Consider the following 11,146-nt stretch of genomic DNA (forward strand, 5'->3'; position numbering starts at 1 on the left):
TTTCTATTAACCACACAGCTTCAGGTAGCTTTATATAATTTATTATTATTACTGTTTTTAAAGGTTTTACGGTGCTTGCAACACATATAGGCCTTTCCGAAAACCAAAGAAAAAAAAGGATAGTTTAAAAATTCTAGATTTACAGTCAAAAGCAGACAAGAGAAAGTATAAAAAGGGAAATGGTTCGAACAGGGAACAGATGAACATTCCAAGAGAACACCATCAGTGTACTTAGTTTGAGAACAACTAATAGTCTCACCTAGACACAAGCACAGGTCCCCACTAAGAGGAATACACTCAAATGTTTACATGTCATTATATATATATATATATATATATATATATATATATATATATATATATATATATATACACATATATATATTCAAAACAAAAAATATAACAGTACATAATAGAGGGATTATTTACGAGGAAAAAATATCACCATCCGAAAATAAACTGTACATCTGACTGTTTCCCTCTCAGCCAAGGGCTAGGACAAAACCAAGAAATCACATTCCAAGACTAAGACAAAGCAACTCAGAAAACAGATATAGGGGGATAGAAGACATAGCAAGTGACCTCTTACTCACCATGAGAGGTCAAACGACCCCACCCAGGCGTTGTATCAACTTGAATAATTTATCACACAGCTTCAAAACCAGAACCAATAACTTGAAAATGAAACAAGAGGTTTTTTTTTTAAAAACAGATTTGCTTACGTATTATATGTATACCACACAGATATCTCAAACAGCTCAATGCAGATCCTATGTATTATTTACTTAAATGACGAATTTATTATTATTATAAATCACAGAGAACAGAAAAGCAAAGATAATGTGCCTGCTTTATGCTTGTCAAATGTTGATGATTACACCAACTGTGTCACTAAGAAAGATCTAATGTTGTTATGAAACAAGCCCTTTTGACTGACTTGATGGTAAAAGACACTACATGGAGAAGGTTAACATCAGCAAGTTTATAGAACTCATTGATTGGTTTGTTTGAGATATTCGTAATAGTGTCTGAGACCGATGTGTTGTTAAAATAATGAAAAGAGGTATATCTAAAAGGAGAACTGAAACGTGTCTGAAGCTTCAGTGGATTTGGCTTTTTCATAATTAGAGATGTCCATGTTGCACTTAATTAAGAGATCTATGATCCAACTAAAGTTGATTGTTTCACAAGTTATGACAACGTCCTTTAATAAGTTGATGAAACCAATGTCCAGCCTTTGGATCAAAACAAATGAAAATGGAAAATTAAAATGGTAAGGGCAGCCACTCTAGAGAGAAGTCAATTATTTTGATACACAATTCAAAACATTTTTGTCATGCATTTATAAAATACATCCTTATCAATTAAATGTAAGGCATAAACATGCACGAATTGATATTTTATTTTTAACTATTAATTACAAGACTGAAATATTATCAATCAACTTTGGCAGGAAAACGCATAGAAAAATATATAACGTGCTTTGAAAAAAAAAAGTAACTTGACAAATCACTCACATTCGCTTTTCAAAATTAAGAAATGGAAAATATAGTAGCTCCATTTGCTCTGACAAAGATTTCTTTCAAGAGAAAGTCATGGATAATGATTCAGCCAAAAGAAATAAAGACCCTATCTCGCATATATTTATGTTTAAAAGATTATCTGTTGTCATTCGCAACCAGTCAATCTTAAATAAATGCTGATTATAGAATGAATTCAGTCTGCAAATCTACAGAACTTGTGTTTTTAACCACAAATCTTAAAGTTGGTCAATATTGTCATTATCTTCTGGAATCAGGGGAAGAAAAAAAAAACTATCATAATTCATTACTTTGAGAGCTGGTCATTAATTTCTATTAATCAAATATTTTAAATATGAAACTCAATCCTTAATCGATTTTTATATACAGACTTAACGTATTTGACAAACGGTTCATTTTGTTTTGTAATTTTTAACACTGTTTGCAACACTCTGTCTATTTGCGCCTATAACAAAAAGATTGTCAGTGTAAGAAAATCAAATGGCACAAATAATTTAAACACAAACCAACCGAAGAAATAGGATCATGAGAACATTTTTAAACAATAAAGCTTTGATCACTAAACATAATAATCAAATATATTCTGGTTAAGTCATAATTTTTAAACTAAATATAACCAACAAAAAAAAACTAACAAATGAATACATGGCAAGCTATACAAGTCAAGGCAAACAAAAACTACTAAAAAGGCATCTGATATTGCAAATGGTATAGATTGTACTATGTACAATGTTTTCAACTGAAGCAAAGATACACATTACTAATGCAATATAAACAATCACAAGTATGAATAGATAACAAAAGTTCAGAAATCAACAAAGTGTGCTGCAGTTTTACTTCAATCCAACAAAAATGACTCTCTGAGAAGAGAAAAAAACAAAGACAAAAAAAAAAAAAAAAATGCAATTAAACACCAAAAAAAAAGACTCACACACAAGTGAAAGTTCATGTAAATTGAATTTTTTTAAATTTTTAAATTAATTAAAATTTCTTAATTTCTCACTTGAAATAGAAATACCATCACCTCGTCCAAGACGAAAGAAAAAATAAACAAAAAAATAAACTCTATCTTACTCTGACAGTTAATGGAATGTTGGGGGATTACTGGACAAAGGACAGCTGATGTAAATTCCATTTTCGCAATAAAAACTTTTGTGAAATTGACTTATAGTATAGAAATCAAGAAATCCTGATGCCGTGCAGTAAGCTTAATTAAATTTGACACCCAAGGAAATGTGGACTTCCAATTAACTTTATTCATTTTCATGGGACACGATAAGCGAGATAAAAAATGAGTGGGTGTATTAGCTGATCAAAAAAAAAAATTGGATGGTTCTTAACACCCAACATCATCAAACTTTACTTAACCAATTATGAGGCAACCATAACCTGGTACATCATCTTTGTATATGGGTATAGCGGTATAACCGACAGCCACACGCAGACTGTCAAAACAAACCCAATTCTACTCCTCTCATACTGAAAACAAAATTCTATCTTTTTAATCTTTATGTCAGTCAAACAGAGTTTACCAACCAATGACCATTCTGTGACTTTATTTTGTTTTCCTTCATGTTTTTTCCAAATCAGGGCATCATATTTATATTTTTTTAATGGAAACTATATGAATAAAAAAAACAACAAAAAAAAACCAAAAACAACTCATCTCTTCATTTTTAGAAGTTTTATATAGTAGCTTATTTATCATTAAAATTCAATAAAAATCAAAACGAATGGTATGCATCAGGACCATGATAGGAGAGTAGGACATGAATGTCATATCACTCAAGATCTCGCCTGCTTCCTTCTCAAACTGTATCATTCTTCATCCCATATATATAATTTTTTAAAAATATTCCAATAGGTGAAATCAGTTATTGCTTGATTTCACTTCTTTTTTTTTTTTCTCCAAATTCATACCAGGTGTTAATTTCAAATAGGTTGACAACCCGCATACTGCACTGCATTTGAAAATCTAATCTTGGTCGATCTTGGTAGAACAAGCTATATTAGTACTAGTCACATGCTTCCAAAACGAATTAACATTTGGGGTTTTTTTGTTCTTGATTCATCAAAATATTTCAAAAATATCTTTCATACTAGGGAGCCTGGCATGAAATTCCTCCTATTCCTCCCTCAGGTCACTGACTATAGAACTAAATAGTTTTATACATTAAATGGCGCTTGTGACAAATTTAGATTATACCAAAGTCTGATGGAAAGCTCTAGCTCTCAGCTTAATTTTTTTTTTTAAATAAAAAAATTTCATTGCTAAAAACAAACAAAAAAAAAAAACAAGGACAAAGGGGATTTATTCAAAAAGAGGGCAAAAATAAGACCTCAATTGCAATCCATGTGTCTAGTCTGGCACTCCATTCAAAGTTTCATCTAGTCACAGGTTAAATGTTCTGTTTTTGTTTTAAGGGTTGCGACACATTTAGGTCTCTCAGCGCCAGTAAAATGGAAGATAATGGGATAGTAAAAAAATTCTAGATGTACAATTTTAAAAATATGAGAAAAAAGTTAGACAAAAGGGACTGGTTCAAATAGGGAACAGATGTAGAATCCAATAACATACTATCAACTTACTTAGTTAAAGATCGCCTAAAAGTCTCAAGACACAAGCACAGGATCCCTTTAGGATGTATACACTCAAATGTTTACATTATATATTCACAACAACAAATATAACAGTACACAACAGAGAGATGATCTAAAAGGAAAAAAATATTACTTCCCAAAAACATGACTATATATTTGACTGCAACCCACCAAAGACTCCGGCCAGGGAAAGGACAAAACAAAGTAATCTCATTCCAAGACAAAGACAGAAAGCAACTCACAAAACATATGAGGGGATAGAAAACACAGCAAGTGACCTCCGGCCCACAATGGAAGGTCAAAAGACCCTGAATAGGAAATGAAGGTTCTCTAAAGGAATTCATCCAAATGTTTGTTTTGTCTTTAAGGGCTTTATGTTACACAATTAGGTCATACCAGCGTAAGTAAAAAAAGAAAAGAAAATGGAATAGTCAAAATCTTCTAGATTTACAATCAAAGCACCCAAGAAAAAGTAAGACAAAGGGGAATTGGTCCAAATAGGGAACATATGTAATTTGAGATCGCCTTAAAGTCTCATCCAGACACCAGCACAGGATCCCATTAAGAGGAACACACTCACATTTTTACAGAATACATAACTAACAATGCATAACAGAGAGTTGATTTACAAGGGGAAAAAACATCATCTCCCAAAACTATAACTTTTCATGTGACTGGCCAGGGCTGGGACAAAAGTAAGTAATCCCATTCCAAGACAAAGACAGAAAGCAACTCGGAAAATAGGTATAAGGGGATAGAAGACAGTGTGACCTCCTGCCCACTATGGGAGGTCAAAGGACCCCGCCCAGACATTCAAATGCTTACTATATATTAATAACAAAATCCCAAAACAGACAGACGATTTAAATGTTAAATAATATTTCACATCTGACTGTTCTTTTTGACATATCTGATCCGTGGCCTAAGGAAAACCAAATAGTCTCATTCCATAGCATAGCAGAAAGATAACAGATATAGGAGAGACAAGTCTTTTGCCTTCCGTAGTCACCCAGCTTGGCAGCTTCAAGTCACTGACAAGGTTAAGAATTTTGAAAAAAAAAAATAATACAAGAAATTCTGCTGATCACACAGTTCTCAAATATATTTCCTTGTGAATATCACATTATTGTTTTGATTCTATGGACTTCAATATTATTATTTTTGCATTTCTCTTTCATCATATGTGTAAAAAGAAGTTGCACAAACATGTAGTAGTCTTGACATGCTATTTACAATAAAACGAATTTTTGTTGGCACTTCATTCCTTTTCGTTAGCCACCACAAAATATAAGAGTAGGACCGTCATACCTGTAACCAATGGCAACATTAACCAGCCATTAAAAATAATTTCCTCACTTTATGTATGAGAATAGCATATGATGAATGGTACATTTGTGAACTCATAACCATAATATTTTAACAAAAGAATGATGGACTAAAATCACTTTGAAAGCAAAGGAGTTTGACAATACTCTGATGTAGCTGAAAAAAACAAAACAACTGGATTTGAACATTCTTCATTATGTGTCTGAATATAAAAGCAAATAAGAATTAAACACAATTGTTGCCATCAGTTCATCGGCATAAGTTTGGCATTCATTCCTTCAAAGGTCAACAGCTCGAAAAATAAAATAAAAATAAAACAAAGAGCAATATTTCCATGGTGAAATTCAGAATTCATATTTTAGGTTGTTATCTCAGAAGGATCTGATTTGAAATTTGTTGTTTGCAAGTGGCAATGAAAATATGTACCAAAGAAAATAAAAATAAATATGCCGCTCATAAAATCAGACAAGCATCAATATCATTGAATAAATATATATGTATTTGTAACATATTGCATGGTATGAGTTGTTGTGCAATGATGTAAAAGTATAAATATGATGGAATCAATAATAAATATGGATGAAACAGTGTGCTTCATAAACATTTTTCATCACTAAAGTCAACAATTTGAAAATAAAATTCATTATATTATAAAAACACAGCCTCTCGGTCAACTAACTTTTCAACAATCTATTATTCACTCATAACTCAAAAAAAAAAAATCAAAATTTTAAAAAATTATTAATTTTTAAACAAAAAACATGACAGAGGTTTATCATGCTTTTGTTCGGTGAGTTTCTATTATAATTATTTTTCAATTTTATTTATCTATTTTTTATTCATTTTTTTGTTTGTAATTATTACAAAGTCGTTATCACATTTAATGGGTTCAAATTATTATTTTTTATTTGAGGATAGATTTTATTTGTTCTTTGTAACTCTTGGATGGACATCATATCATGACCAATTTATGTACACTATATTGCACAGTATCATCCAAAAAAAAAACCAAAAAAAAACAAAAAAAACTGGTCAAATATAACAACTCTCTTTTTATAAAATGTCCATACATCATTAATCGCAAAGTAACATTACTCTTTTTTTTTTACGTCTGAATTTCAGTTTAAAAAAAAAAAAGACTTGACTTGAAGTTGACTGATCTCTGAAACGGATACAGTGTTGAAAAGTGAAAGACCTCCATTCATTAAGTGGTAGCCCTGATTCATTGAGACTGTTATGGTGAGCAGAAACAATAGACTTTGGTTACGAGTCCCACTGCATTTCTTCGTACACTCGTTCAAAACAGTCATTCATGAAATAAAACTGAAAAGTATAAAAGAATGAGAGAGAGAATTAAGAATACATTATAATTTATACTCAAAAAAAAAAAATTAAAAAAAAAAAATTAAAACAATAACAACAAATACGGGAACCAAAATTATCACAGAGATAAATGTTTTCTTGCATTACCATAGCAACATGATAGAAAGGAGTAATTAAATGTTGGATAAAAATGAATGTAATCTTGCATCAACATAGTCTATGCTCTTTTAAAAATATAGCTAATTTATTTCATGACGTGGATATTTTACAATCAATTTATTCTTAATCATTGGAAACGTGCTAAAAAAGGGTAAGTATTCATATTTTTTATGCTTCTATTACCCAACATCTGTGTTTGTTGCGATTTTTGGTGAATCTGTGATTTTTCCGCAATTTTTTTGCATTAAAAAAAAAAACAGGAAAAAGAAGGAAGGCAATTTTTTCACTGAAACAAGAGAAACAATTGCGCAGCAATTTTTTCACAGCAATGTTTTTATTTTTTTAAAAAAGAGCTCTGTAATCGTCATGCTGTTTCCAACTACTGTACTGCAATAGACTGCTCATTATCTGATCAGAGGATAAAGAGAGGGGACCCTTGTGTTGTTTCACGACAAAGTATCAACATCAAAGTGACTATAGAGATTAGCCTGGGAGATTCGTAGGCACTGAGGGGATTTAACCAGGGACCAATTAAGATGGACACCTGTGGAGATTATGCCAAGGATAATGAGAGGTCAATATTAGAGTGAGGAAACCAAGAGACCCGGGGATGTGAACATTAGTGGGGGATGAACTAGAACAAGGGACTAAAAGATGCTTTAAAAAGTGGAGAGTAAACCCAGGACTTTGAGATGTGAACACCACTGGGGAGTGAACCTGGGTGGGGAGTCAACCCAGGAATATGGACACAAGAGAGGAATGTGCCTACTTTTTGAGATGGACACCAGTGAGGAATGAAACCAGGACTATGGGAGGTGGAAACCAGTCGGAAGTGAACCGGGGACTATAGGAGGTGTACACCACTGGGGAGTGAACATGGTGCCAAGGGAGGTGGACACCATTGAGGAGTGAACCTAGGACCATGGGAGGTGGATACCGGTGGGAAGAGAATCCGGGACAGTAGGAGGTAGACATCAGTGGAGATTGAATACGGGGATATGAAAGGTGGACGCCACTGGGAAGTGACCATTGGATATGGACTCAGCGGGCAACATTTGTCATTTTTTGTTGCAACTTTTGGCTTTAAAAAAACCGGCAACAAACGCAGATGCTGCTATTGCTTATCTGAACAAAGTGACACACCAGTTTATTCTCGAATTTATTTTTATTCAATGTTCTCTTTAACACTGGGAGAAAAAAAAGAAATAGGAACAATAAAAGAGAGAGATATGAACTTACATAAGGTGTAAAAATCTTGACAACTCTTGGTTTCTTCCCCTGCCTGTTGTATTCAAAGTTGAAAGACATTCCTTCCTCATCAACTTCATACGATTTCATATCTTTCCAAGAAAACTCAATCACTTGAGACTGTGAATAATATCAATAATGAGGAAGTGATAATCATGTTAATGATGATAATGAAGATGAATATGATAATAACAATAATAAATACAATACCAACAACAACAACAATAATAATAATAATAATAATAATAATAATAATAATAATAATAATAATAGTAATAATAATAATAATAATAATAATAATAATAATAATAATAATAATAATAATAATAATAATAATAATAATAATAATAATAATAATGGTGTATAATTTCTCCTTTAGCAAAATTCATATTTAAAGCTTATCAAATGGGTCTCAAAAATACACGGTCTTTCATTACCCCTTACCTCAAGGGTGCCTTCCTCAGTGCAGGCCTGAAGATTGAAGGAATCCAAGCCAATCTGAGCCATGACATGACCGTCCCGACGAGAGTCACAGCTGCAATGAGGGAACACCACTTGGGAATAGCCCTCCATGTGACGAACCATTTTCAGGTACTGCAACATGAAATATTAGTTAGCAATACAATTCATAAGAGTTATGACTTTTGCCTTACTTCGTAATGATGTATATAAAAATAAATGAAATAATAAAGTTATGAATGAATAAATAAATAAATTTCCAGGTTAATGTACCTATACTAAACTTAATGATAATGGCTGTGATAGTTAAGAGAATATTTTGATGAGAATCTTTCAATTCTATATTTTCCTTGCAATGGTAGACAAGTTAAAATAGGTGTGTTCCAATCATAGATATGACTAGATGGCCAAAAAAGAGGAATTTCTCATGGGTCGATCCATTCTTCTTGTCTGATGATTAGTTATCCGAGGCACTCTCTTTGGCTATTTTCCTTCTCCTCGATTCAAAATTAATCAACTTTTTCAACAGATAATTCTCACAGAGTTATTGACTTATATTTACAAAACCATCATGCTTCATACAGGTTGCGTTTATAAATGCAACAATCAGGCTACGAATGATAGAAGTAGCTGTTTCCATAGATAAGATCAAACGAGGGAAGAGATCATCATTATTTCTTGTTAAAATATCAGTATCACTGCTATATCGTATCGTATTGATATCGAAAATTTCTGGCGGAAGTCACTTCGGAGCTTTTGACAGTAAAAAGCTTGCTTTCATTTGCTATAAAATAAATATTTTATGTTATTTCGAAAGAAAATAAAACATTTTTTCGTGACGATTATTATTTGGAAAAATCATACATATCATACATAGTTTGAAATGAAACTTTAAAAATTGACTTCAGTAAAAGGGGCGTGTCCATCGGCCCACAGGAATCTTTGAATCTAGTTTTAAACTAATTTAGCGTTTATAAGGGAAAAGTAGTGTGAATTTTATAAGCCTCAAGTTAACCATTATTATTGAGATAAATATTTATATCATAGCAACTCGTGTGATTACAAAAATCACAAAGACTGCCAAGAGTATTTTATAGAGAATTAAAAGGTATCTGAGGTAAACACGAGATTTAGACCTAGTAATCTATCAAAATGGAAATGGCTCTGCACATGGTGAAAATCATCGTATTTTAACAAACGAAAAGAGGGCAACGCCCACTTTGTTTAGTCTTTTCCTTTAAGGTCAATGGTTCCAATTAAACTAAATCTTTACGAAATCCCAGTAAGTTTAAGCAATAGTATTCTAATTTAAAATAATGTATTCAGTTTTGACAGCAGTGTGAATGAATAGACATTACCTCAAGGGCATTTTCTTGTTCCTTAAAAGCCTTTAATTCGTATAATTTATCTTCTGTCTTGACAAAACCTTTGTTCACATCATCAACAGCCTGTTTTTTTGGGGAAAATAAACAACACAAGTTAAAGCTTTTAATATCATAAACAAAATGTTGTCTTCTTTTTGTTGAAAAAGAAATCAATAAGAAAAAAGGACCACATGTGGAGAAAAATCAAATGAATACATCAACAAGTGCAATGTAAGATCATATTTTCGAAAAAATTGAATGACTCCCATTTCTACTTACTTGCCAAAATAAAAACTTTAATGCCGTCAAATTGGATGCTAGGCTCATTTCCTTGGAAGGGGTAAATAGCCATTTTTTGAGCAAAATGCAGGTAGCGGTTGCAGTGCTATAGTTCTGTATATAAATATTATGTGGTAATTCCTGAGGTAACAACTTGCGATCTATGGGAGAAAAAAAAAATTGAACATCTCAGGTTTAGGTTATTGCAGTCACTTACTATTTTGTTTCTCACAAACAAGTGAATCCTTTGCCGTATTTGACTTGACATCAGGGAACAGTGGATGTAATTGAAAACCATGCACAACCCATTTGATTATGGTGCAGAGCTCAAGAACGCACTCAATATTTGAGGTAATTTAGAATTGATCAATTTAATGACACATTTTGCTTTACATACAAAAGTAAATGATTATAAAAACGGCAGTGTTTGAAAAGAATTAGATAACGATTTAACAATATGGCCATCGCTTTGGAAACTATTTGTCTGTCAAAGTGACCATTTAGACAATTATTCTTGTCTTATTCATATTAAGTCTAAAATTTAAATAGTAAATAAACTTTCAAAGTATCTCACCAAAGCTATATTCCACAGTTTCAAACAGGTAAAAATAACTTGCGATATCTTGTAATTGAAGTTTTTTAACAACACCCTGCAAAAAGAAAACATAAATTATTCAGCATTGTGTAAGCATTTTAAAATCAACAAAATTCATGTCTAATTAAAGATAGCTGAAAGTGGCCATTTAAGGAAGGGGGAGTGGTCAATCTTTTTACAAAAAACAATAATGAAACACATAATGTAAATTTTTTTGAAAATCTTTGATCATAAAGCTACTTATCAAGTGG

The 11,146-nt window shown here is 31.9% G+C and overlaps 1 protein-coding gene across 1 annotated transcript in view; it reads right to left on the reverse strand.

Moving 5' to 3' along the window:
- Positions 1-675: 675 nt before the first annotated feature.
- The window catches only part of LOC144965968 (sorting nexin-27-like), a 55,499-nt gene continuing 45,028 nt past the window's right edge, over positions 676-11,146 (reverse strand). The window contains exons 7-12 of the mRNA XM_078901886.1: positions 10,875-10,950; positions 10,301-10,461; positions 10,016-10,105; positions 8,643-8,792; positions 8,190-8,318; positions 676-6,791 (exon numbers count right to left, since the gene is read on the reverse strand). Of these exons, the coding sequence (XP_078758012.1) occupies positions 6,732-6,791; positions 8,190-8,318; positions 8,643-8,792; positions 10,016-10,105; positions 10,301-10,461; positions 10,875-10,950 (666 nt within the window). The 3' untranslated portion in view covers positions 676-6,731. The remainder of the gene's footprint in view (positions 6,792-8,189; positions 8,319-8,642; positions 8,793-10,015; positions 10,106-10,300; positions 10,462-10,874; positions 10,951-11,146) is intronic.

The sequence above is a fragment of the Berghia stephanieae genome, chromosome 2 (genome assembly GCF_034508935.2).
Source record: "Berghia stephanieae isolate SIO BIC M18660-M18661 chromosome 2, UCSD_Bste_1.3, whole genome shotgun sequence".
NCBI classification, from domain to species: Eukaryota; Metazoa; Mollusca; class Gastropoda; order Nudibranchia; family Aeolidiidae; genus Berghia; species Berghia stephanieae.